Source organism: Coturnix japonica, chromosome 1, assembly GCF_054131305.1.
Source record: "Coturnix japonica strain WE chromosome 1, WE-NBRP24, whole genome shotgun sequence".
Classification (NCBI taxonomy): domain Eukaryota; kingdom Metazoa; phylum Chordata; class Aves; order Galliformes; family Phasianidae; genus Coturnix; species Coturnix japonica.
The window spans coordinates 17,617,069-17,644,603 of record NC_140663.1 but is presented as its reverse complement, the minus strand read 5'-3'; the positions used below and the strand labels follow the sequence as shown (position 1 = coordinate 17,644,603).

The window sequence follows — 27,535 nt, the reverse complement described above, 5'->3', positions numbered from 1 at the left end:
CTCTCTAATACTTATATTGCATCCAGTTTCTATCATCTCTCAGCATGCTTAAGTGAAGATATATTATCTGCATGACACTCTAAACTCATTTTGAATTACTTAGAAAGGTTTGAAGTCTACCTCAAAATATCTCAAAAAACAGATATACCATCCTGTTTGCATGCATTTCAATTAAACGTTTTTCCCAACTACTATGACAGAAGAATGACAAAATTAGTTCCCTTGGTTTTCTCAAAGCTCCATGTCAAAAAGGAGCTACAGAGAATTAAGAACACACAAATATTCTAGACAAGACCACAACAATTATACATACTGTTGATAAGATGGTAACCATGCACTCTTGTCCTTGAAACTCTTCTACTGTGCCAACTTTAATATCTGACAAATCAATGCTTCTCAGAAGAAATTTAATTTTTTCCACCTAGAAAAAATGTTTGAAGGAATTTATTTTCCTATTTTAGAGTGGATTATTTCAAAACCAAAGACATGTAGAGTAATTTAACACAGACAGGTTGTAGGGAATGCCTACACCATAGTCAGCCATCATCTACTACTAAGGTTTTAAAACAAAACAGTAGCTTTTCCTGCTATGTACACTTCTTACATGACTCAACAGGAGGAATATTTGCTACCTACATGTAAACAGAAATTAGCACGTTTTCTGATAGATTTTAACGACATGAACAACTTAGATCTTAGGTGTTTATCCATGCAAGCTCTTCTTCCATCATGGAATATGTGCCAACCCAAGACTTACCACAGGGCTGTGCAGAGATTCCACCTCTCCTTGCTACTTGCACCATACAGAGTGAAAAAACTGAGGTTTGATGGGAACATCATTAGTGAATGATAAAACAAAACACAGTGAATGTCTGATATATGCTTACCGACTTTACCAAACCAGAGCAGCAACACAAAACTACAACTTTAAATACAGTAACTTTGAAGTTTTAAATACTAGTTGTACCTGCTTGCGGTATGGTGTAATAACTCCAATATCTGTCACTGACACTGCAATGCTTTCATTTTTAGCCAGGTGGCAACAGTACTGCATTACTTGAACTGCTTCAGTTGGATTAAACCATGAAGGACTGTGACCTTCACGAGTTTCTTTGCCCTGTATTAGGAGAAGCAAAGTAAGAAGATGAAGAATTAGCAAAAACTAACTACATATTTAACCAATTATAGTCTTATACATCTTAAATGCAAAACAAACAAAAAACCTAAAGAACAACAGAAATTGTGATATAAGAATATATACAAATGTCCTTCTCAGCTATAAATCCTTTTCAACCATCTGTATGATATGATGGCAATGCTTTAAATATGTGACAAAGAATATAAATCTGAGCTCAGAATTGCAGGTGTTTGCAAGCTGTTACCCTGCTTTTGTGCAAAGCAGAAGAGTTCAGACACAAGCATCTCCAAACACTGGATAAACCACTTATTACTTCATTAACTTCTTGGAACACCCACAAAAACTTTTCTTCTTTAAGTACCAGTTTTATCCTTGACTTTTTAATCTTTGATAAACTTCTAGTTTTAGTGGCTTGCCTCCATTCTAATGCAGCAAACTCTTAACCAGAATTAAATTCCATACTGCTAAATTTGTCAATTTAAGTTTTTATTAAAATGATCTCTAAAATGACAATACCCTGCAACCTGCAGCTGCTTAAGTTTTTAGAAAGCTATTCGTCTTCAGTAGCTGTTTTGAAAACCAGATGGTCAAGAAGCCATACTTCTTGAAAAAAACTTACTCTTTTTCCATTTTCTTTCTGAAATCCATTCTAAAGAATAGAACTTTTGTCTACAACATTAGCAAACTTCTATGAAGCCTCTTTATTTACACTTAGACTACAGGAACATTTTACATACCCTTACTCCATGAAAAATTAATGGAAACCCTTTCCTGGGCAGTTTCTCCCAGTATAACAAAGAAGTTACTACTGAAGCGTCTGCACAAACTTCCAGCTCTTTATGATAAAACAATTTAGACGGTAAGGCAAGCAATGCAGAATGCGACCTGTAGTTGTTTATGAGTTTTGTGATCTGCAGAGACAAAAAAATAAAATCTGTAACCAAAATGGGCAGTTAAAATCAGAGAATATCCTGAGTTGGAAGGATTCATAAAGATAACTGAGTTATGCATCAGACTTCAAAGTATGCAGCTCCCAAGAAGACCACTTACCATCTTGCAATGTTCAGCTTTCCTAATGCTCCCCCAAAATTGTAGAGAAGGCAAAAAAAAAAAAAAAAAGAAAAAAAAAAAAAAGCAGCTTTGATCTATAAGTAAAAACAGAAAACAAGTTCCTTCCCCTCCCTAAATGGGAAGGAAATGGACCATCTCAGAAGTAAGAAGACTGACACGATACCTGAAGACCTTTGAGATTCTTTAAGCCCTCATTTCCTGCTGTCTTACTATGTGAGCTCTCCTTAAAGGTTTTAAGAAGTTAGAGCATCTATTTGGAATACACATTCAAAATAATGAAGACTTACTACTAAGCTAATGTTCAAGCAAGACTTAAACCTAAGCATGGGAATTAAAAGGCCAAAAAAAAAAAAAAAGGTGTTAAAGGTGTTAAGAAAACATCAGCAACCACAGTTCATCATTCTTTACCTGAAAAAAAAGCAAAATGATTTAATTTTACTCACCAACAAAGGGTTATATGATCCATCAGCACTAAAAGCATCCTCATCTCTCAGGTACATATTTCTTGATATCAGTCTTTCCAGAAAGGATACATTTAATCCAAATGCCACTGCAATTCTAGATTTTATTAGAGGCCCTAATTGCTTCGGATCTCCAACCAGAACTATCTGTGTATTTAAAAAAAAATATCTATTAAAGCTGTTATTAAATGTAGTCTCAATAACACGCACACTTCAGAATTCCAAGACGAATGCACATCAAATTCTCCTCTTTACCCCCAAACACCTCATTTGTTTGCAAAGGGTTAGACCCAGAAAAGAAGTAAATTGCTGTTTATTTCAAAATATTTTTGACATATTTCATATACTGAACCCTGACCTTCTAATGCAGACTAGCATTCAGACATAAAACAATGACGTTAACGTGTGGGAATGAAAACTGTGTTAAAAATCTAAAACCAACTTAACTGTACATTTGTGAGGTTTATTACATGCACCTACAACTTCACACTCACTATCAGGAATGACAGCTTGCAGTTTGCACCATTCACAATGCTAATAACCTTTTTTCCTTTCAAGAGACAATGCTAAGACAACTACCTGACCATTAACTTCTGAAATTAATCCAATGGGAATCAGGCTTTCTGGCTCACTTGCTTGCCCAGCCTCATCCAAAATCACATGTGTGAAGTGTCCAAGCCTAGAATGAATAAACATAAACTCAGAACTGGGCATTTCCCCCCCACACAGAAAAGTTAATTCTGCCACCCCGTGGCTGATCTAAGCAATTCTGTAAATGTCCCTGTCAAGCACACCAGGCATCTCCATGTATACAGCAAAGGCTGAAAATACATCAAAAAGCAGAATGCAGTCACTGTGTTTTTCTTTCTAATTCTTCATCTGTGAATTCCCCTATATATTCTCTTATATACAACCACCACTTATCTTAATTACAGCTTTATTTATTAGTAAGGTTAAGACAATTGGGCAAACCTTCCTCATTCTCAAATGCCTCCAAGTATTTCATTTGAATAATGAACTTGCTTTAGCAAAGACAACTGCTAGCCTCTATTTCTATAAAACAGCTCTTAAATCAGTTAGGCACTTAAGAGTGTCCTTTTGGAAAACTGGAAGCAAAATCAGAAGAATCTTTACTTAACAGCACTTTACATGGTGACTCTTTACAACTAATAAAGACTATAAAAAACCTGCAATATGATTCTTAGTGGGAACTCCTAAATGCTTTTAAGACAACATGACTGTAACCAGCAATGTCACTGCTAAGGCTCCCATTGCTAGTGGTAGAAAAACAACTCTGTCAAAAAGTTTTCTTAATTTACTGTGAAGAAATTCGCAGCTGAGACATTATTAAGAACAAGAGGTTAGCCATGAAGCCAGATATCTCAACAATACTCCTGTTTGTAGCACTGTACCTCATTCCTGTTTGATAAAACATTCCTGCGCTACTGCAAGTGGTAATTATTATCCTGAACCACACTGCTTTCCAAATATCATCACCATCCTTGCAGTAAGGTTTCACGATGTCATCGATTTGCTGCAGAAACGAAACAGCATGCTTAGCAAAATACCGATGGAATAATTAAAAAACCAAAATGACTTATTTTGGAAGTGGAACTAAATGTTTACACTTAGATCAATGCACTGAAATGAATTCTCGGTTTAATGTGCCTAAAGAAGACACATGCATTCTCTTCACCCATCAAGACTGTATATATGTTTCATACAGAAATATTTTTCAATTTATCTTCTGGAAAACCTAAATTAGTTACTACTTTCCTAGCCATGTCTCTTCAGCCTAATAAATATTGACAGTTACATTAATAAATAGTATTTTAAGATTAAAATATTAAAAAAAGAAATATTAACTGGCAGTTATCTGTAGTATTTACCTCTACAGATCTGCAAGTAGCATTGACTCGGACCATAGATCCTGGTTTTAATTGATTGCTTTGATGCAGCCGCAAGCAAATCAGATCTGTTGCAGCGTTTGATGGTGCACAAACCAAGATTCGACTATCTGGTAAAGTAAAATGTATCTACATTCAAAAAGATGGACAGAAAAGAAAAACAAAAAAAAACAAACCCACAGTTATTTGAAAAAGTAGCAATAGCTCAAACATAACTTAAACATATATCCATTTTATTTTACTGAATATAGAATCCAGATAGAATCATCCATCCTTTTGCAGTTCAAGAACACTGCTCTTGACAGCCATGATTTAAGTGTTCTCAAGCTGAGTACCCTAAGAGCAGAATTACTGCATGGTTATTACATTGATGCATACCATGCTTCAAGAATCTATTATTCAGTTCCAGAATCACAAGTTGTTAATATTCACTACAGCTTCAAGTTATTAAAATAAGCGATTCAGGATTTTTTTCAAATTCATATTAATTTCATCATTCTGAGCAGCTCAGTGAAAAGGCTTAAGAACAGTATTTCCAGTTCTTGTTGAGGAAAAAAAAGAAGTGATGGTACTTACAAAATCACTGTAAGTGTTCCAATACTGAAAAGATTAGAGACTACCCACTTATCATCCATCATTACCTGTAAAATAGCTTCAACTACTGTTATCGTTTTTCCAGTTCCTGGTGGTCCAAACAGAATATAAGGTGTTGGACGACATTCACCACTCAGTATCCTTTTCACTGCCAATTTCTGTTGCTTGTTAAGCATAGGATTGAAAAATTCACCAGCTCTCCACTTAGTTGTCTCACTTTCTTCAACTATGATCAAGAGAAATACATATTAAAATTGCGAAGATATTTTAAGCAAACAACTGCAATTCACATTATGCCTTATTTTTCCCCATTTTCCTAGGACAGCACAGAGAAAAGACAACATCAATAATTCAGAAGTATCCAGGATCTGCTAAAAAATTAATTGACAAAAAAGGATTATCATTATCTACTTCAATAAAAAAACAAAACCGTGAGAACTTTATTCAGTAATTTGAACATTAAGTTTTTTTTTTAATTTTTTAACCCCCCTTTAACCACAAAATTTCAGTAAACTTTCAGAGACAGCATTAGATGACCAATGGTAACCATAAGGACCACTAGAATTTCCCCCTCCACACCTCATTCAGTTTAGCTGCAGCTTTCCACAATAGAATCTTATTAACTCCTGGACAGAAGTGCCATCTAGGTAATCTGCTTCCCAATATCAGGGTGCTCAACTGCTGAAGTCACACTTCTCAGATAAGCACAGACATGACAGGCACTTCCTGAAACCTTTCTAAAATAGTTACCATTTTCAGCAAAGTAGACATTCCAGCAACAAACTGGAAACTGAATGTGGCCAAAAGGATTCTAGTTGGTGATTAGGAATAGTTAGTTCACTGATTACAAACCATATCACTGGAAGTCTGCTTAGCTGAGGATGTTTAAATAATCCACAGAAGGGCTCTAATGAAACCTCCTGCCAGTAGTGCTGTAAAGTTTCTCCTTAAAAGAGATGAGGACATTTGAAAGACACTGTACTCTGCCCCTGTTTGTCTGAAGTGACTGCAATTCTGACTTAAATATCGAAGAAAGTAGTAAAATATACCAAGCTGGTTTGTTTCTGCACAAACAGTTGCTGCATCTGCTCTGTTTATCTGCCTCGATGCCATGCATTTTGCCTGTCTGTTCTGCAGCTTTCTGACCTGGAAATAGCAAACAAAGGTAAACACATTTAGAACTTTACAGAGACAAGGAACCATGTTCACTAATTCTTGAAATTGCTTACTTTTATTTTTTCCCCATTAAAAGGCTTCAATACTTCAATAAATAATATCTGTGAAGCAAGAGAGTAGAAGATGATGCTAGGAGTTCCCATCTTAAATTTAAGGTTTCTCAAAGTTGCACTTATGGTAACTTTAAACACCTACTTCAACAAGCACTATAGATACTCAGATGGGGATTTTGAAGCCATGGTCAAGTAACTTATCTCCTTCCATAAAAGCTAACACTCAAGTTCTGTGAGATGATACCTCTCAGACTGCAGCACAAGAGGAAACTCCTTGTAGTGGCACTTGCAGCATTCCGGATCATATGCTGCAATTATCTTAATAATACTGACTCTAACAGTAATGATAAGCGTTAGTGTTGATTACTCCTTATACAGGACAGAGGTACTTGCTTCCTAGCCACATTATCCTGGCATTTTTGGTGCTTCCCTAGTGCAATGATGCCAGGAGAACATTGCAAGGCTTAGGCAATCCTTCTGATTAGTCACTCTACTACTTATCCAATGGGTACCAATGACAACCTGAAAAGATCAAAGTTTTAGGGAATCATGTTGCTCTGGGGTAAGATTATTATGCTTATTCACCCCTCTAGTCAACCAGAATTGACCCAGTAGAAGCAGGCATCTTGCAATAACTAGCTATGCTGTGCCTCCTACCTTTATGTCTCTGCATCCATGTGATGGAGCATTTTGACTGGAAACCATATATCAAAACCAGACATATGTCTGAGCTGTTACTCAGAACAGGATGGAACAGAGCAGCAACATTGTCTAGCAGTGTCTGTAACATCACACCATCAGGAGGAGGATATGGTTAAGACTTCCCACAAGCAACTGGCATTAGTCTCCTGATCACAAGTTGTGCTGCTCAAGGGAGATTTCCATCATTCACACACCTAATGCAATTCATTCAAGAAGATACTAGAGTGCGAGTAGCAGACAGCCTCCTGGTGTAAGTGGCAGAGGCAATAATCAGGAATAATGCTGAATATATAAGACACAGATATATATACCAATGTTTACTGTAAATACTGCAAGACAACTGGCTCAGGATCTGGAAGAAGGCTAAAAAGGTACAAGCAAAGTCATAACTCTGGACCTTCAGCAAACTTCAGCTTCTTAAGGGATCATGAAGCAAAATAGCCAAGGAAGTTGTGTGGAGGTGCCCAGGAGAACTAAAAGCTGCTTCATAAGACAACATAATAAAACCATTCTGCTCCACAAGATCATCAAGAATTTCAACAAGTCTCCTTTTTTAAGACTGTAGCTTCATGATGAATTGTTGGAATGCAAGTGGGAAACAAGCAAAGTATAAAACATGCTGTCTGGACAGCTGGATAAAATATGGCAGGTCAAAGTCCATTTAAACTCACATTTAAATGCAGTACCAACAGAGTAACAAGAAGAAATTCTGCAAACAGTTGTGGTGGAAAGAGAGAAGCATTGTATGGGTTCAGAAATAGATGACAGAAGAGAACTTATTGATAGATGACATAAGAACTGGTCAACCTGATTTCATTCAATAATGAAGGGACTATTATTATGCAAAGAGAAGAAAAGCAGTAACTGTAATAATACTCCTTTGCTTCAAGTAAGGCTTTTGAAGTGGTCTATTTACTGTGGCATTCTTATTTTGGAGCCACAAGAACATTAACTAGATTAATAGATGGTTTGGTGAGCAGAAAATTGGCTGGATTATTGGGCTCAAGGGGCGCTAAATAGTTCAATACTCATTTGCAAACAGGTCACAAACTTAAGTACCCCTGGTTGTAGTTGGGATAAATGTTATCTTCAGCAACAACTATGTTGAGAACAAATACATACTGAGTAAATTAGCAAACAACGCAAAATCAACAGTCTTAGCTGAAAAGCCTGATGGCTTATCTTCATTTGAAGAAATATCACAGTAGGATCAAAAAATCCTCACGAAAATCTAAACTGAAAGCTCTGCAGCTGGGACTGAGTAACTGTATGAATCAGGACAGGCCATGAAAACACTAAGCAGCAATCCCCAGGCCCAGATTGGGAAACTGAGTTACTACAAATTCTTGATGCATGCAACCAGCAAGTTACTATGAACTGCAGAGGCTGAAACAACTTAGCGTTTTCAGTTTGATGAGGAAGAGGTAAACAGGCAGCCTAATGCCTATAATGGCTTAAAACAGAGCTAGGAAAAGAAAAAGGGAAAAAAAAGAGAGGCCAACGCATCTCAATTCTTTGTAGTAGCATATAATGTAACAAGGATCCATATCCAAAGTTGCAGACGAAAGATTCACACTGTGAATGGGGGTGGAAATATTGTAAAACATTGAGAAGGTTATAAAGATGTAGAACCTCTGGACAAAACCAAATAAACCTAACCCCAAGGCTGACTTGATTCAGCATTGGAGACGATCTACTTCAAATAGGAAAGAGGACTAAATAGCATTCTGAAGGTTGTTTTATGGAAGACTTCTATAATTTCTTCCTATAATTTAACTAAAGAAGCCTAGGTAAATCTGCACAGATCAGGATGATTAATGTTTCCTGCCACAGTGAAAGAACTTCACATACCTTAAAAGTTGCTATGAAAACTAGTTTAAGGGAAATCTGACAGTTCAGATTATTGTAATACAGGTTGTTACTAGAACTTTCCATTCTAGATGGGAGGGTCAGCTTAACAGCATCACTTGTCGTAAAATTTACCTTTTTCAGGTAAGCAAACAAACTTCTGTCATCAGAAAGTAGCAGAATGTGACTTCCATTATTTGATGCTCTCCCAAACAAATACTTGTTAAAAAACAGCTGAGAAGTACGTATCTGTTACAAATGTGGATGCTGCTCAATTAGAACAAACATTTACAGAGTTACCTCATTCTCCTGCTGGGAACACTGCTCAAGGCCATCATCAACTCCATGATACTCAGTGATATTCTGGGTCTTGACAGTTTGCGGTGACTGTAACAGAAGCTTTTCCGGAAATAACACTTCAAGTTCAGAAGAGAAAGCAGAAAAAATTGAGAGCCGCTGAAACACACATTTTGCTGATATATCAATCTGTTTTTATAACTGGTTTATAATCCTAACACAAAAGTGGGAAAGATCTGTGCAGAGATCACATGGACCATTCTGCTCAACCACAGAACAGGGTATCTGTGCTTTTTTGTTAAGTTCTGAGATAACACAAAATACTGCCGTTTCACATACCCCTGTTACATGTGTGATTTATACAGTTCTTATCAGTTCAAGCTATTCACAAAAATTTGTTTCCATTCATATTCCTTTTGATGACCAGTCAGACTCCCCCCTCTAAATTTAGAGAGCTGCTTTTCAATTAAACGAACAGAAAACTCCTGTAAAAACAGACTGTAATGCATCCATCTCAGTATGCCTTCATGTGAAAGCAATATAGAACAGTAGACTCCCTGCAACCCTCTCCAGATAGCTTAAGTCAACTGAAGTGTACCTTTTTCACCCAGATGCTTAGCTTGCTCAACTGCCAGCTGGCACCGCCTGCTAGGAATCCTGTTATAACAGCAGATCAACAGTTTGTGGATTAAAGTAAAATCCCAGATTTTCATAAACTACAGAAGCATTACGGTAACCAGTACATTTTCTATGCAGCAGTGCTTAGAAAAATAGTTTTGCACAGAAATACTACAGTGTACTTATTGGAAAATATACTGTAGACATGTCAATCAACAGCCCTGCTATGAGTGTTAACACACCTCTAGCCCTGCAGTGAGAAAGATGACCTTTTGTTTCAGGGTCGAATAGTCTTTCACATAAATGGAAGACCTATATACAAATAATATGCCACAAATAAAGCATGAGTAGTTAACATCAGCAATTTACAAACAGTCCTGAAGTCATAATGGTATCATTTCTTCTTCAGAAAAAAAAACAACCAAAAAACCAACAACTCACAAAGAATCACAGTTCATACAACAAAAAAAGAACTGCAGGCAACTCCAGTAACTGCTTCAGTGCCAGGTGGTGGAATAACCACTTACACATAAAAACAGAGACACAAACCAAGTGTACATAGTGACTACCATTGCAGCCTTTTACCAAGGAGGAGAGTGGGAAAGAGGTGAAAGATTTCGCTCTTAAGATCTTAATTGTGCCCTTCCTGTAACTACCAAAACCACCAAGGGACAGTGTCACGTGTTTTTAAAAGTTATTTGCTAGAGGAATCATGCATCTTGTAGCAAATCAACACAGCTTTGTGGAAGTCTATAAAAATACCTGCAGTGAACAAATTCCACATCCATGGGTTCTGAGTTGTAAGCCCGTTCAAAATCAGCGTTACATTTAAGAGTAACATCTTCATCGCATATCTGTGGGGAAAAAAAACAAACATCAGTTTATTGATGAAGAATTTAGTAATTTATACACACAAAAGCATATTTGAAATTACTGGTAAACACCTCAGCCATTGAGATTTACTAACAACCAATATATTATGGTTCCAGATTATGTTATGAGTGCTTTCAGGGCAGGTAATGATTATAATCTAGAGAAAAGAAAGTCCTTGGAAAAACTAAATTCACAATAAAAATAAATCACTTAGTAGATTAAAAAAAATATTTAGCTGCCTCAAAACAGGTTAAGCCAGTCTGTAATTGCATTAATTGCCAGCTTCCCCTTTGAATCCTGTGGATTACAGAAGACAACAGAAGACAAACCTTACTTACCTCAGTAACATAGGCAATGTACTCTATTATATGCTCAGAGTAGACCTGACTTTTCAGTATCACCTTATCACCTAATAAATAAAATTAAAAGATAACACACTGTTACAAGACATAGAAATAAAGTACTGCAGTGAGAGTTTTACTTTCTGTGTTGCATAGTTAAGATTTGCATAACACATTCTACAGCAAACTTGCTGTTTCCAGGAGTATCACATCAGGCACTAGTTCTGAACTGCTATATACAACTATATGTTACATTCTAAAAGGCATCAAAGATTGATGCCACCAGGCTTTCGACATCTCCTCTGATCAGTACCTGCATACCATAGTACTAGATATTACTGACTTTTTGGTTTTGATATACCTATTGCTTTTCACATCTCACCGCGTTGCAGTTTTTATTTTTGTGGAAAAAAACATCCCCTTTTTTACATGAGAAGCCTGGAAATAACAGATCGCTTGTAACGGCAGACATACATAACACTTCTTCAGACAGCAGCCACAGCATGACTGTGAGACACAAGCAGTGCAGTTCACCTGTCTAGTAGATAAATGATTTCGTGTTCAAACTTGTTAAAGACCTCCTTAAGTAAATGACAATGCAACTGAGTTGGTATTGCAGTGAAAATTCTCAATGTGGTATTCAGCTTTATCTTACATTAATCATTACCCACAATCAGGTGAGGTCTGCCTTCTTCCACTCCTGGCACCTCCAACACTAACAAATTCCCGTTCCTTTTCAAAGTAACCCCACACATGTCAAAATTTCTTATTTCCATTTCCTGATGGATCTCTTCAAGCCACAAGAGAGTAGAAAACTTTGCTTCATAATTTTCCAGATTAAGATTCTGAAAGAAAAATAGTATACATTACATTAGTAATCTCTACACTGAAATACATTAATCCCATCAATCTTTATTGTACTAAACATATCTAAAATTAGACTGCACAGCAACCAGGTTGCACCAAATAGGTGCATAAGCACAGCATTTAGATAAATGAATCCTTTAAACTCCTGTAACAGACAACACAGAATCTGTATAGTCCTTGGACCTAAGATACAGAAGCCAGTCAGCTAAAGAAGTAATTATGCCTTGCCTAACTACAATGGCAGTTTCAACACCTGAATTCAGGGGCAGTTTCGAAACAGAATTCTACTGCTCACCAAGTCCAGAAAGCATAAAAAGAAATCTTTGTACACTGCACATAGACAGAGTCATATCAGCCTGCCCTGTTTGATTATTACACAGCTTATGACAAGCTGAAAGAACCTGAATTTTCACCTTCAGAGCTTAATACATCTCTCTGAAGAGGTTTCTCCAGCAGCCCCAAACTCTAAACAACGACCAACACCAAAGAATGCTTTCACTTAGAATCCATTCTCACTTACATGTAAGTCTAATCAGCAGCGCTGATCTTTTGCCACCTTCTGTAATATCCCTCCCCAGCATCAACAGCTTCATCAATCTTGCACGCTTAGCATTTTCCATTCTTGCAAAGCTTGGATTCTGTGACTGACCCAAACTTATAAAAATTAAAGGATACAGAGAACAGTCTTAGTCTACTTGCTAACAGTATCACAACATCTTCTATTATACTAAGGGCTACAATTTTTTTGCCAAATAAAGGCCAGTTTGAAAAGACAAATTTCTTATTACATTATTTCTTATACAAATCTGTAGTTGCATACCTCTGCTAGGAGAGGCTGAAAGCTCAGAATATCTAACTTCTGCTCCACGCATCTTCTTAACGCGTTCGGTATGGTATAATGTGGGAGGAAGCTTGGAAACTTTCTGGTAATTCTAAAACAGAAACATATACTGTATCATTAATTTTAATAAATCCAATGATTGCTTCAAAATTACCACTGTAAGTTTGCTATTCTGACATGAAAGGTAAGTGTGCCTACTACTGATTATACAACAACACTATGATCTTCTTTGGTTATATTTTTATAATTAAGCAAATAGTGCAACTCGATACTTAGAAAATTATTTGCAAAAAGCAAAGTTCTAAATGAAAGATGAACATCTACAAATTGATCTGACAGAGGTACCAGCTGCTTGAGGATTTAAGAAGTCAACTCCAAACATGATTAAGACAGACAGAAAGTCTGAAATAACCGTCACTTGTAGGACACAGCTGCAGAGTAATATGAACTGCATTCGTACATATGTAGTAGAGTGTTTCTGTTTGAACAGATTACAAGGAATCAAGCAGTTCATTACTAAAAAAACCCTTCTGTCAGTAAAGTCTGAGATTAACATGCTTATAACACTTATGAAAACATGCACAAACTCTTTCAGTTTCACATTTAGCAATACGTATTATTCTAATACTATATACAACAGTATTAGACAAGTACTATTCTTCTCCTTTTCATTTCACCATACCTTCTGTATTTAGGGGCAATCACTGTTGTCTTCTTTAGCTGAGGTACTGAAGTAATGCCAACCTTTCTTGCAGAAAATGGTTCCACAGGTGCTATTAGTAATTCTGCCTCATTTGTTACAGTAGTTTCAATACACCGTCCGATGGTAAAATCAGAAAATCCGAGCAACAAGAGCTCTTTACTGTATCCAGGATTTCTTCAAATAAGAAAAAGTTATGTACTTAAAATCATTGTGTACGTATTTTGTTTTTCCTGGTCATAAGTACTATTTCTTTTCCCCAATGAAAAGGTAGTTCTCATGCCAACTCAGTAGCAATATGAGAGCTGCTAACTTGGGGCAATTCCCTACTTCACTTCCTTTCCGTAACTCAGTCCAAGTATCACCTTGTATATTGAAAAAATAAAGAACTTAAGACCTCTGTTTCATCAAAAGTTTGGCTAAAGAGCAAAATCCCTCTGCTTAACCAGATACAGAACAAGAGGACAGGAGTATCACTGGATCTGAACAAGATGACACAAACATTTCCCTCAGAGGAACCTACAGAGTATCCCTTCTGTGTACACAGCAGCAGCTTTACTTTGTCTTGCTTAAAGGGACTCAGAACTGTCTTAGCTGCGAACACATCAAGTGGAAAAAGCAGGAAAGATCCCTTATCTTCTTAAAAACAGTACTTTGTATGTGTAAGTGGAGCTGGGAACGACTGATTTAAAAAACAAACGAACAACAAAAAAGAAAACAACACCAAAACAGAGGGAATGGTTCTTTCAGATCCAGCTCTAAGGAGTTTAAGACCAAAGTCCCTGATGCACGTGCTCCAAAACACCTTAATGTGCTCTTCCTAGCACTGTCCAGAGCCAGATTCTCTGACTGGCACCAATGACACAGTTCAATACTGTTAATGTGTGTTTGAAACAGGAGCATCCCAGAAGGATTTCAGCTTGCTTTTGCTTTGGCAGAAGTACCCCTTTTTCATGCCAGCTCATGCTACCTATTCAGGCTAAAGCTGTGGCCTGTTTTTGCTCTGATACGCACTCAGTGCAGACAATGAACGGTGCAGATTCATGGCCTAGAATTTCAGCCTCTGTGGTCTTTCAAAGCAGCCAGCAAACATTTATTACCTTCATGCTGCTCTCTCCCACGGAGGGTTGTGCAAACTGTTCCGTGTTATTAGAAGATTCTCAGGTTTTGTGGCATTTACAGTGAAATACAACTTGCTCTTTCTATGCATGCCCTTCTCCATAAGGCCAGGGCGTACTCTCAGGTTACTTTTCAAACTACAGCAAAATCATCCTCCCATGAAAATTCCTCCCCCCGCCACATCATTTAAAGTGGTAACAAAAGTAGTCTGCAAGTTAATGCACTGTTACTTCAATGAGGGTGACAAAGAAATCTGCAAACCTCCATGAATTACTGCTATAAGGCAGAAAGCCTTTTTTCTCCGGCACAGATAACCTGCATCTAATGTCACTGACTAGGAAAGTTTGAGACTGTGATATACAACAATGTGAATACGATTTCAGAGTACTTAGAAGATGTGAAGGAAACACATCAGACAAAACACACAAATCTCCTACAAATGTTAGCTCTAGTGCTCACAGAATTACTGACTTCCAGATGAGAATACAACTAATTGGAAGAGTTACCTTCACTTTACCGCCTCTGTCCAGAAAGTATCTAGTCCTACTATATTTCATCATTAACTACTAACTTTCCATTTGACAAAAGTCACAACTAAGTGCTGAAATGCTAACTTCTTCCAATCTCTGGTACAGATGTCTAAATCCTCTGCTAATACATACTAGCTTACTTTACACCAGAAACATTCTATGATCAGGTGACTCATCTAGTGGATGAGAGAAAGACTGTGGATGTAATGCACCTATACTTTACAGTTGAAGGCTTTATGGCCTCTTACAGTATTCTCCTGGAGAAGCTGGCAGCCCATGGCTTGTACAGCTGTAATCTTTGTTCAGTAAAAAACTGGCTGGATGGCCAGGCGCAGACAGCAGAGATGAATGGAGTTAAATGCAGCTGGCAAAGGGTCAACTGTGGTGTTTCTCAGGGCATGAGCATTAGGGCCAGCCCTGTATAACATCTTTACTGATGATCTGGATGAGGGGATTGAGTGCACCCTCAGTAAATTTGCTAATGTTACCAAGCTGGGTGGAACTGTTCATCTGCCTGGGGTTAGGAAGCCCATACAGAGGGATCTGCATAGGCTAGACCAGCAGGCTGAGACAACTATATATTGTTCAACAATACAAAGTTCAGGGTCCTATACTTTGGTCAGAACAACACTACACAATGCTATAAGCTTGGGGCAGAGTGGCTGACAAGCAGCATAGAGGAAAAGTATTTGCGGTTGTTATTTGACAGACAGCTCAACATGAGCCAGCAGTATGCCTAAGTGGCCAAGAAGGACGATGTACAAGAAGCAGCCTAGTCAGCACGAGCAGGAAGGTGAAGTTACAAGTCCCTCAGTACTTGTAAATGATGAAGTGACACCTTGAGAACTGTGCTCATTTTTGGACCTCTTACTATAAGAAAGACGCTGAGGCCTCTCTACAGCCTCAAAGGCGGGGTGGAGGTTGGCCCCTTCTCAGTTAATTATGATGAGTGGTAACAGTCTTCAGTTGTGCCAGAGGAGGTTCAGTTTTAGGAAGAATTTCTTACCAGAAAGCAGTTGGGCACTGGAACAGGCTGCCTGGGGAGGTGCTGGAGTCACCGCCCCTGAAGTTCAAGAAATTGGCAGATGTCACACTGAGCTACATGGTTTTAGTGGGCATGGTGGTGATAAGCTGATGGTTGGACTGGATGATCTCAGAATCATTAAGATTGGCAACTACCACTACGATCTCTTTCTGTTATATCAATCAGTACAAAGAAATACTTACACAGCCGTGCATGTGATCACAACGAATGTTTTTCCACCTGGTGGTATGACAATTTCTTCAGTTATATCAGTGCCATCTCCTGTTTGCTGCACATCTTCTCTTTGCTCTTCTTCTCCATCACACAGATTTTCATCTTTAACCAAGGAAAAGTTTTCTTTTGTCTTTGATAAGTTTAATTCCTGAGGATTCACTCCTGCAGAAAACAGATTATAATAAATTCTATTGTCAGAATTATTATAGCTAGCATTGACAAGCCTTTTCAAACAAAAGTATAGGTCTTCTGTGGAGTCTGCGTTTGACTGTACCTGAAATAACTCCATTCTTCATAATGGAAGTATTAGTCAATGACTCAGATGTTGCTCCACAGGGATTCACTGCAGCTTTTGCAACGCTTTCTTGATTTATTGGAGAAGATGACAAATTTGCTGCTGGACTGTTCCAGTATTTTTGAGAAATCCGAAAACTAAATTGCTTGTCTTGCACCCATCCAGCTAATCTGCAGCTGATTAAGGACTGTGGTACACTCCCTTTATTCCTAGAAGTAGTTATGAGATTAATCACATAATTAAACTCACTGTTAGCATCAATAACGGGAACTTTAATCATACATAAAATCATAATGGTTCATGGGGTTAATTCACCATTATTTTACAACCAGAAACTGCTCTGCTTCTTCTAGTTCACAAGGACTAGAATTCTGCTAGATGTTAGTACTTCTAGGTCATATAAAGTACCATACAACAAACAGCAAAAGAACCAGCAATGTGCATATGGAAATGCTGTCTATAAACTGTAAGTAACAGTAAACCCAGTCACAACAAACAGAACATTCAGTTCTGACTCCATTTGAGCATCCATACCCAAAAGATTAGGATTTAAGAGACTTATGGTTGACAAGTCCCAGAGAACTTTCTGAAAATGGCAGACTCTTTAAAGAGACTATCCTGATGTCATTGAATCTAACAAGAAAACTTCTCCAAAATGCCTGGGTTATCTGAAGACCATAAACCACAACACTTAACAATGAAAGGCTTCCACATGAAATACAGGTTTACACAATACAGAGTAGTGGAATGGAAAAAAAGATTAGAACAAGCAGAAGGGCTTACTCTATCCAAATGATCATGCTTCTAGATTCCCCCTGCTTCATAGTTCCAAAATCAGTCATGTTTGATACCTCCAGCCCTCCTTTGTTTCTCATTAAGTCTTCATAAGGTTCATCTGTGTCATGTCCATTTGATTGAGACTGCCTGTAAGAAGACTGAATTTTATAATAGTAGTCTTGAAAGAAATAGACTTCAAAAGTATTTTTTAACTCAGCAGACTCAGAAAATATCTTTAATAACTGCCATACCAAAGAACAGTGACAATGTTTATACAGAAGCAGTTAAGAGAGTCGACCTCATTTACTTACACTTCCTAAACCTCTAGGTTACCTTTATTAGTTTAAGCAAAAAAAACCTGAAAACAACAAACCTTTCATCAACACCACTATAAACCAGGGTAAAAATTTGAATACGAGATTAAAATGATTAAGAAGTTAGCACTTTCTTGAAGAGCTGAACCAAATGGTGACTGAAGCTACTATGGACCTTCTCAGGAGCTGAACCAGGAAACAAGAGAGACCAGGTCCTTAGCAAGAGTCCAGCTCAGCACTGGAGCTTGAAAGAGAAAATGAACAGATTGTTTAAAGATTTTTAAATATGTAAGTGCTCAGGGTACATCTTCTGCCTACTGCAACAATCTGAAAAAAAGTACACTAAAGAAAAAAAAACTTTAAAAAAGCTGGAAACCAAAAAGCAACCTTTAATACTTTTGTCACACTATCATTGAAAAAAGCCTACTAGTCACATACTTCTTCCTGTAGCTATCAGTGATCAGTTTTGGCTACCTGTAAAAGACTTCTTTAAAACTGTTTCTACTCCACAGCTAGAAAAGCTATTCAGTTAGTTAAAATGGCATTTCAACAAAGCTTAATAATGTCTCCAATACTTGTACACTCTGTGTACCCCTTAGTTATCTAATGCATCAAAGTAGAAAATTAACACAGCTGTTCTTTATTAGCTACATCAGAGATGACTTTCAAAGCCCATTCCTGTACCTGTATCACAGCAACTCCCACTGTGAGTATAAGCTGGGAGATATGAGGATGAAGAACTGACCTGTTGAAGAAGATGTGAAGTGTACTGGTGGACAGTTAGCTGGATATGAGCCAGCAATGTGTCCTCACAGCCCACCGTATCTCAGGATGAATCAAATGATTCATGGCCAGCAGCTCAAGAGAGGTGATCCTGCCCTTCTACTCTGCACTGGTGTAGACCTCACCTGGGGTACTGCGTCTAGATGTGGAGACCTCAGCACAGGAGAGACCTGGAGCTGTTAGTGTGTCTAGAGGAGAGCCACAAAAATAGTCCAAGGGATAGAACACCTCCCTGTGAGGACAGGCCGAGAGAACTGAGGCTCTTCAGCCTGGAAAAGGCTCCAGGAAGACCTAGAGCAGCCTTTCAGTATCTAACAAGGGATCTCTATGAAAGAAGGGAACAGATTCTTTAGCAGGGTCGTTTGTGCCAGGACAAGGGGAAATAGTTTCAAACTAAAATTGAAGACTGCACATATGAAAATTTTTATTTTCATTTCTTTATTTTTACAATAAGGGTAGTAAAGCACCAGAACAGGTTGCCCAGGGAGGTGGTGGATACCTCATCTCTGGAAACATTCAGGGTCAGACTGGATGGGGCTCTGAGCTGCAGATGCCCCATTCACTGCAGGAGAGTTGAACTACACTATCTTCAAAGATCCCTTAAAAAACGCAGAGATGGAATGAAATAAATTATCCCACAGACAATATTTACAGAGATCTGCCGTGCTCTCCTTTGGACAACCCAATTGTTTCACTGCTTATCTTCTGCCAGCAGAATCAGCCCACCAAGGTCTTGCTTGCACTGAGAATGCTACCTTGAAATTGTGATTCCAGCTCCAGATTTCTCCTGCAGAACTGCTATTGACTAGTTACTTTATATTCCACACTTGTGTAGTGGATTACTTGACAAAATTTTGCTTCTTCCTATATTAAACTGTATTTTACTTCACACCAATTTTACTAAGGTTTCCAACAGTGTCATCCTCACTAGAAGACAATGCAGAGTAGAGAAGATGAAATAAAAGCATGAGCTTGGCATTTGCTAAACTGAGTAAAATTCAGTCCTTGCCCAGCTACATCTCTGAGCTCAACCTGTTTTACTTCTTCAGTAGGTACAGATCTTCCACCTTCTGGAAAGGAAGGAGAAAAAGCCAGGACTAAAACATATCACTCTCATCTTCCCAACAGACAGAAGAAAAATTAAACTGCAACTTATCTCTAGTTGTTAGCAAGTGGAAGGAGAAAAAAAGAATAAACATTACCCATCCCGGTCGACTGGAGTCAAGCAGAGAGCTCTCCAAACATAAAACGACTGACTGCTCTCCACCACAACCACATTCACTAGATCATTTATACACGGTGAATATCCATAAGGAAGTCTCAGTGAATCCAATGTGAAAAATATACTCTCATCTACTGTACCAGTTCTTCCACACAAGCTGGTAATGTGAACCTGCAACAGTTTGTTATTCACTGTTACTTGGTATTATTTGCTTAAGCTAAGAGGCACAGAACCAATGCTTAGTTTTCTCTGCACCAGTTGTTTTAACAGTACAGAATAATCGAAGATCCAGAATGCATGAAAGACAAATATACAGCTCTAGCCTTGAATCATTATTTGTCTTTAGCTCTGAAAGCATAGGAAACAGAAGCACTTGATTAAGTATTAGGTCCCATGTGAGAGAGAAGGTAATTTCTCATACTCAACAAACAAGTATTATTCTATGTAGAAATTTAAGTAAAATACAATAATCCATAAAATTAATACAGGCTTTCCCAGAAGGCACAAATATTTTTGGGAAAATAAAGAAGGGATCATTACTATTTTAAAGACAAAATAGTTGGACAATTTAAATACTAACTAAAGTAATGACTGTGAAATTTATTAAGAGTCTGAAAATCCATGCATCGTTATTACAATCTGTGTAACTAAACCAATAGCATGCACCAATAGCATTCAGAATCAATAGCCAGCACATAAGTTATTCAATTTGTACTAACTAGAATATGTACACATCTTCAAAAAGCTCAATTATAAATAAACTACAATCATTACAATAACCCTGTGGAGTTGATATCTTTTAATTTACTGTGCTACATAAGTTCTATCAATACTAGCAACTCTAGAAGTACCCACAAAACCCACCACTTCACACAATTCCTCTTATAAGAATAAATTTACAGTAAATTTACCTTGTCCACTCGCTTGTATCTCAAAGGCTTCACAGCAACTGCTTTACTGCTCCATGTTCCCGGATTAATGAAATACTTTGCTTGCACACAGTCACCCACGCAAGGTTTAAAACCTACATAAAGTAGAACATTTCTCAAGTCCAATTGCTATCTATTACATTTACAGTATTCCCAAGCAGAACTTGTTTAAGTTCAATAATGAGATTAGCCAAGACAATGTGCTATTCAGATTCACTGACTGTGAGATTTTCTTTTCAGCTCTTCCTGTTTCCAGTAGGTTCTGACAAACTCCTTAATTGATACCAGTGGAAAGTACATTTGTGTACACCAAGACAGCTTGTAAATTACACTCTATGAAAATGAACAGGCAGCTTCCTTTGTGCAAATCCCTTTTATTTGTTTCACTACATACACTTGCACTCAGCTAAAACTTCCCTGGGATGTGGATCACATGCTTACCAGATTAACTGAAATTAAGAAAGAAAAACAAGAAATCTCCTACATACCTTCACAGACATCTTCCATTGTGAAAAGAGTATTATGACTAATATAGCCACCATCCTTAAAGAGAGAGGTGATATTACCAACTAATGTTTTCATATGTAGTTCAGAAGCATAGCAAGCAGTACTGTAGTTTTCCCATGTATTCTGGACTGCATCTACCTGTTTTTATCATAAAACAAAAAAAATAAAAATTCACAGAGATGACACAAACATGTATATTTAAAACAGTTGATATAAGTCTTAGAATTCTAACTGCTGCTGGATGTCAGTCTCCTTACCAGACCATTATGTGCTCACAGTAGTTGTTCATTTTTGTATATATGTTAAAAAAAAACCACCACACAGTAGTAAACAGCAAGTACCTTCCCCTTTAAGAGTCTGCTGTATTATGCTTCAGTGGCTGTCAATGCTATAATTACAGATGGATCTGTGAAATCTTTTTGATGCTTCTCTTGTTTAAGGCTACTGGAAGTTTTCTTAATATTATATTGACAACAAAAACTGTATCTTCATACCTGCAACTCCATCGTATGCAAGCTGAACTAGAACATCACTATTACAGAAAGCTTATGAATACATTGTGCATTTTGCTCTCTCAAGTCATTCTTTAATCACTGAAAGTTGAAAAGACCAAACATCTGCTTTTTAAGTGCTCTCCCTATTACCATCTCATACTTAAGTAGGCCTTTGCAGAGACCAGACCACAAACTATCAATGTATACAAACCCTTTGTTCACCTAACTGTGTTGGGGCAAGGATAACAGCACCTCTGGTTGTGCTTACTCCAGAAGCCCACTAACAGTTCTTAGAAGGGTAAGTTTTCTTCCTTGCCACTGAAGTGCCAACAGTGCTACAGGAGTCCCTGCTCTACAGTTCAAACACTTGCTCTTCAGAGTTTCTTTGCTCTCTGCAAGGACTGGTAGAAGCATTAACAACAATACCGCTGGATAGAAGCACTAAAGTTCAGCAAGATCTGCTGACTCCAGATGGTATGTAGTAAAACTGCACTGCACAAGAAAGGAGACATCAAATTCTTTTATGAGGCTAATGAGCATCGGGAAGAAGGAAAGCACAAAGAACACACACAAGGCATGTCTGCAGTGATTAAACAAACTCAACGAAATGCCTAGAGACAACCTTTTAAATGAATAATATACATATAGTGCAAGCATACAAGCCAGAGCTTTAAGTTAACACAGTCAATAATATTCTTTTTAAGACAGTGTTCCATAAAAAACTTAATTCAGAAAGCAAGTATCTACAAATTCACAACCAAAATAAGCTGAGCAGAAAACTAGAATAACACTCGTAAGTAAAACAATAAAAATAACTGAAAAGAGAACAAAAATAGCTGCAGTATTTTCACTTCTACAGGAAGATTAGAAACTCTGAAAGTATTTACTTACCATATAATGTAAAAAAAGTCACAGTGATAAAGGAATCTATACCATGCTGTCCTCCTCTTACAGATCAGCATTTATGCACAGACAGAAAACACAGCCCTACACCCACGCTTTTCACAAACATTACAAGTAATTTTACACTGATTAAATGCTATTACTATATTTTCACAGGCCTTTTTTTTTTTTTTTTTTTTTTTTGAGGCACAGTTTTCACCCAGAACATTACAAAGCAAGAATAAACAGTTTTAATATTACTTGATTATTCTTGATCTTAATGCGGATACTGGTATATCACCTCAAAACAAAAACCAGTCATGGAAGCTCCCTGAGTTAGCTCTTCTTTCAATGGTGGCTTGCTCAGCAAAGGAATGGACAAAGAGTTCTATGTAAGAGAATATATAGTGTCTGTGTAAGATTTACAGTGAGTCTACAGGAAGACTTACCCTTGGCCAGGAGAAGGACACCTGGCACATACCTGCCGTGGTATCATGCATAGCTGTGGAGCTAACAGCATGACCGATCCTATCTCAGTACACTCCATTGCAGCAGCTGTTACACTGTTTACTGTAAACAACACCATACTGTTTGCACAAGTGAGAGGCAGTCACAAAGCTGTTCCAGTCTGGAGTAATTACAAGTCTCAATCAGTTTATTCCCAAAAGCTTACAAAATACACTATGATATAAAAAGCCAGTACATCAAGGGAAGCAATTATCCCCATTTATTCATTATTTGTTAAGACTGTATATACAATACCGCACGCAGTTTTGTGTCAGTGTGATTACATTTGTCAGGAAGTTGTTTTCTCCTGCCTAAGGGACTAAAGAATCTTATTTCCCTATGCTCAGAAGAAGCTGTGATTGAATTGCTATTGACTGCTTCGAGCAATACTCTCAGTGCATCTCAACTTTGTGCTGCTACCTAGAAAGTGACCCACAATTTAAATCAAGAACAAACTGCATTCGTTTTTATTCAAGTATTTAGGAATATGTCTTTGGAAAAGGGACAACAGTGCTCTTCTACTGCAATTAGATATTTTACATCAGTGATTAACATACAATCTTGCAACCAAAGGTGAAAACGCAGGACTTCTAGTGTAGAAAGCTTAGTATAACCATGATTACTCTAGTCCAAAAGTAATCCAAAATGCATTTCTTATTCTAATCCAAGAAGAAAAGTTAAATCATTTTCCTTTATTTGCAAGAACTTGCAGACTACTGCATCCTTTGAAGATGGACTTTGTCTCCTTACTTATGAGATTCTACTAATAATAAAATTATATGAGAATATCATACAAGATACTATTTCTCTTTTTAATTGCGCTTTCACTAGATTACCTTCCACGTTTCCTTTTAGACATATAGTCTGACTCTCGCTACTTTTCTTTCCTTAATCTCATTTAAGCAAAGAAGCAGCACTGTCTTCAAAAAGAAGCTGTTTCGCTGAAGAAAAACTCCCTCAAAATTCTGATCACTTTACTGCTCGCTGTTATCCGACACAGTTCTGAGAGGAAAAAGGATTTTATTTACTTTAGAAACATGAACAATTGCTGAAGTATATCCCAGATAAAAAGAGGGGAAAAAAAACAACAGAGAGAAAAATGGAAATACGCAACCTTTGAAGTCTTCCTGAAATCAAGCATTAAAAAGATGTCTCAAATTCAGATAAAAAAATAATAAGTAAATAAAAAACATCACCACAACCCGAACTCATTCTTACGAGCTACTAACATCTCAGAAATAGTTTGAGCTCATTAGACAATAGCAAAGCAGCTCTGGAGCTCCAAGTTTGTCGAAGTACCCCCATATTTCCTCAATAGACTTCACAGCTATATAAAAAAACATTTAACAACCTAAAGCCACACGGTGTAAAATGTAACTCAATTAGAAGAGAGAGGCCACACTTCCACTCAGTTTTACCAGACAGAACAGTGGCTGTCAGTTCAGCCATTAGAAAAAATTACTTGGAGGCCTGCATTTATTTTAATAAATAAAACATAGCCTCTAGGCTATTTCCATGAAGTCTCTAGAGAGGAATTTATCATGTGCAATTCATTATAGCAGCCAGAAGGTTTGGCTTCCCCGTTTAACTTGGTGTTTACCCCTTGGACTGATATATTCAGATGAAGAATTATGCTTACTACTGATAAATAATGATTACCTAAATGGCCTTCAGCCAGCATTCAGCATCTCTGCATTGGTTTCCTATTCATAGGTTAAGTAGATGCAGATCTTTCCATAACGCTAACAGCTACAGTGACTGATTAAATTAGTTTTAAATCCTAAGATCCTTAAATAATTACCCCTCCCCCCCCCCAAACTTTCTGGACTATCACCCACAGTAACACGTATTTTACAGGAAGCAATTCTTCTATATGCTAAACATGCATCTGCATCCACACATTCATATTGATGGAAAGACTGTTACAGTGCATGGAACTGTGTTATCTAGAAGTGTTCAAGCAATCAATTGCCTGTGAGACTACGGCTCACTATTTACAAAGAGCCTCTTAGCCAAAAGAGCAGCTTTTCAAAAGCTAAGTATCATAAACAGGCAGTGATAAAATCATGACATTTTCAGTCACATATGTGTACATAAAGGTCACACATGTAGCACATGCCTTTCAAAACAAGCATTCTTTCCTACACTTCAATTAGATGTTTTATGCAGCAACAAGGCAGCAGCACTGCATGCCCTGCACAGCACTTGTGCATATGCGGCACAAACGCTCCCACACATGCACATGAATACAAGTGGATTTCCAAGTGTTCTGTAGTTTAATGTTCTAGTTTGAACTTCAGACACCTGGAAAGTTAAAATAAATGGATCAAACCCACAGATTTTAAGGGAGGGGGGGTCTAACCTTACTTTGGTTTGTTACCAACCAAATTGCTGCACATGCCAAGATAGTATTAACTTGCTTACATCACACAGCTGGTTATTGCTGGATGCTGCTGGCACCTTACAAAAATGCCTCAAACAAGAAGCAAAATCAGGATAAAAAAACCCAATAAATCAGGATATGTATGGCATAAAAGAACGGCAGGAGGCTTCTGAAATCCCAAATCAATTCAGATTTTTTATCTCCCTAGTTTATGCGCATATTATCTGTTGATTTAGTTTAGCAAAGGTAAGTAAATAGTAATCATGAAGTTTTTAAATCTGGTAACTGGCTATTGAACTCACATTACATAACTTTTGTTAATAACTTACCACTTCCTCCTAATTGAAGCACAATGCTGAAGCCACCATGATGATTATGTTCTTTATAACAGCACAACCTCTTAAGTTCCCTAATTACAGGTTCTCAATTTATAAGACTGTACTTTAACTTTGAAATCACAATCACACACAGACTGGCTCTGTATAGGCAGCTTGCGTCCACCTGGCCTCACTCATTTTAGCTTGGACTGCTGTTCAGATATCTGAGTTTGGTAGATGAAATACAGCAGTTCTCTGTTGTACTTAAAGTGAAATGCAGTTAAGCTGAGTGGATACAACCCAAGAAGATGGGCTCTGTACCACCCAGATACCATCTGCTCCTCCTGTCAGCCTTTCAAGCACCAGTCATGTTAACATACGAAAGGACACTCAACACAGCATCTCTGTGTAAGCACTCAATTTTCTCAGGCACTTCTGAGTTAAGCCTAAAGCATTACAGTAGATTAAAGTTGGAAGGAATGGATAATCAAGCCTTAAGTGAGTTTACAGATGAAGTGTCAAGAAAAAAATCATAAAAATAACTGAAGTTTAGAAAAAGTTAATATGCAGATTTGTCACGAGTGTAATTAAATATTGACACAATTATTTCAACCAATAGTATAGTATATACTGCACGTAGACCGACAGTCAGAGACTGAGAACAAAAGGATAATATTCTAAAGGAACCCAAATAAAACAAGTTCAAACTCACACATTCCCAGTAGGTAAAGAGCTGGCAGATTTGTACTGTTCAGGAGACTTACAGAATCACAGAATTATCAAGGTTGGAAAAGACCTACAAGATCATCTAGTCCAACCATTACCAATACTTCCCAGCTAAATCATATTCCTCAACACAACATCCAAACGTTTCTTGAACACTCCCATGGTCGGTGACTCCACCACCTCCCTGGGCAGTGCATTCCAATGCCTGACTACCCTTTCTGAGAAGTAATACTTCCTAATGTTCAGCCTGAATCTCCCCTGGCGCAGCTTAAAACCATTCCCTCTAGTTCTATCATCGATTACATGAGAGAAGAGGCCAACCCCCAGCTCACTACAACCCCCCTTCAGGAAGTTATAGAGAGACTTAATATATATGGACTTCTAAAGTCTTAATGTACAGAGTGAGACCCTGAGAGACTACGGTTTATATTCATCTCTTACCTTGACAGCCCTCAAGCCATTTGATATTTTGTCCTCTTCAACAGTAGCAATAACTTCCTGTCCTACAGCCAGCGGCATATTGTTTACAACATCATGCTCCGTGAAGACTATCAGGTCATTTATCAATCCATAATCATTGCAAAATCTTGTCACCACTCCTTGAACGGTTTTTAGTTCTTTGTCACCTGCATTCACAGGAAAAGGTTTGGGGTAAGAGCAAATCACTTGTTCACAGAACCATTCAGCAAGTAATGAATGAATGCTACCAAGAGTGCTATCACTTTAATAATATAAAAAAATCATTCCCTTGTCCAACTTGAATGTGAAATCATTCAGTTTGCAACTGTTGATATTTTTAAAACTTGAAGACTTACAGTGAGTTATGGTTTCAATTAATGAAAAACGCCAGTTAAGTAGAAATAATGTTTGTCTTGAAGCTGTATGAAAGAATTGCATTATGAAAAGCTTGAAATGAACACAACAGCAACAACAACAAAAAGAAGGAAACTGCAAGATAAACAACTTTTCTCAAAGGCTTTAGACCAACAGCTATTTGCAATATTC

General features: G+C 37.5%; 1 protein-coding gene across 3 annotated transcripts in view; it reads right to left on the bottom strand.

The window, feature by feature from the left end:
- MOV10L1 (Mov10 like RNA helicase 1) overlaps nt 1–27,535 on the bottom strand; it is a 32,330-nt gene that overhangs the window by 2,953 nt on the left and 1,842 nt on the right. For 2 of the 3 annotated variants that reach the window (XM_015852378.3, XM_085518522.1), the window contains exons 2-24: nt 26,972–27,156; nt 21,203–21,359; nt 20,697–20,809; nt 19,766–19,956; nt 17,473–17,613; nt 16,669–16,898; nt 16,364–16,556; nt 13,470–13,664; nt 12,767–12,878; nt 11,747–11,924; nt 11,077–11,147; nt 10,628–10,719; nt 9,846–9,904; nt 9,251–9,366; nt 6,221–6,317; nt 5,219–5,397; nt 4,560–4,706; nt 4,083–4,204; nt 3,250–3,349; nt 2,653–2,817; nt 1,876–2,049; nt 968–1,117; nt 314–421 (exon numbers count right to left, since the gene is read on the bottom strand). In XM_015852378.3, the coding sequence (XP_015707864.2) occupies nt 314–421; nt 968–1,117; nt 1,876–2,049; nt 2,653–2,817; nt 3,250–3,349; nt 4,083–4,204; nt 4,560–4,706; nt 5,219–5,397; nt 6,221–6,317; nt 9,251–9,366; nt 9,846–9,904; nt 10,628–10,719; nt 11,077–11,147; nt 11,747–11,924; nt 12,767–12,878; nt 13,470–13,664; nt 16,364–16,556; nt 16,669–16,898; nt 17,473–17,613; nt 19,766–19,956; nt 20,697–20,809; nt 21,203–21,359; nt 26,972–27,156 (3,275 nt within the window). The remainder of the gene's footprint in view (nt 1–313; nt 422–967; nt 1,118–1,875; nt 2,050–2,652; nt 2,818–3,249; nt 3,350–4,082; nt 4,205–4,559; nt 4,707–5,218; nt 5,398–6,220; nt 6,318–9,250; nt 9,367–9,845; nt 9,905–10,627; nt 10,720–11,076; nt 11,148–11,746; nt 11,925–12,766; nt 12,879–13,469; nt 13,665–16,363; nt 16,557–16,668; nt 16,899–17,472; nt 17,614–19,765; nt 19,957–20,696; nt 20,810–21,202; nt 21,360–26,971; nt 27,157–27,535) is intronic. The other variant, XM_015852386.3, reaches the window with a different exon arrangement.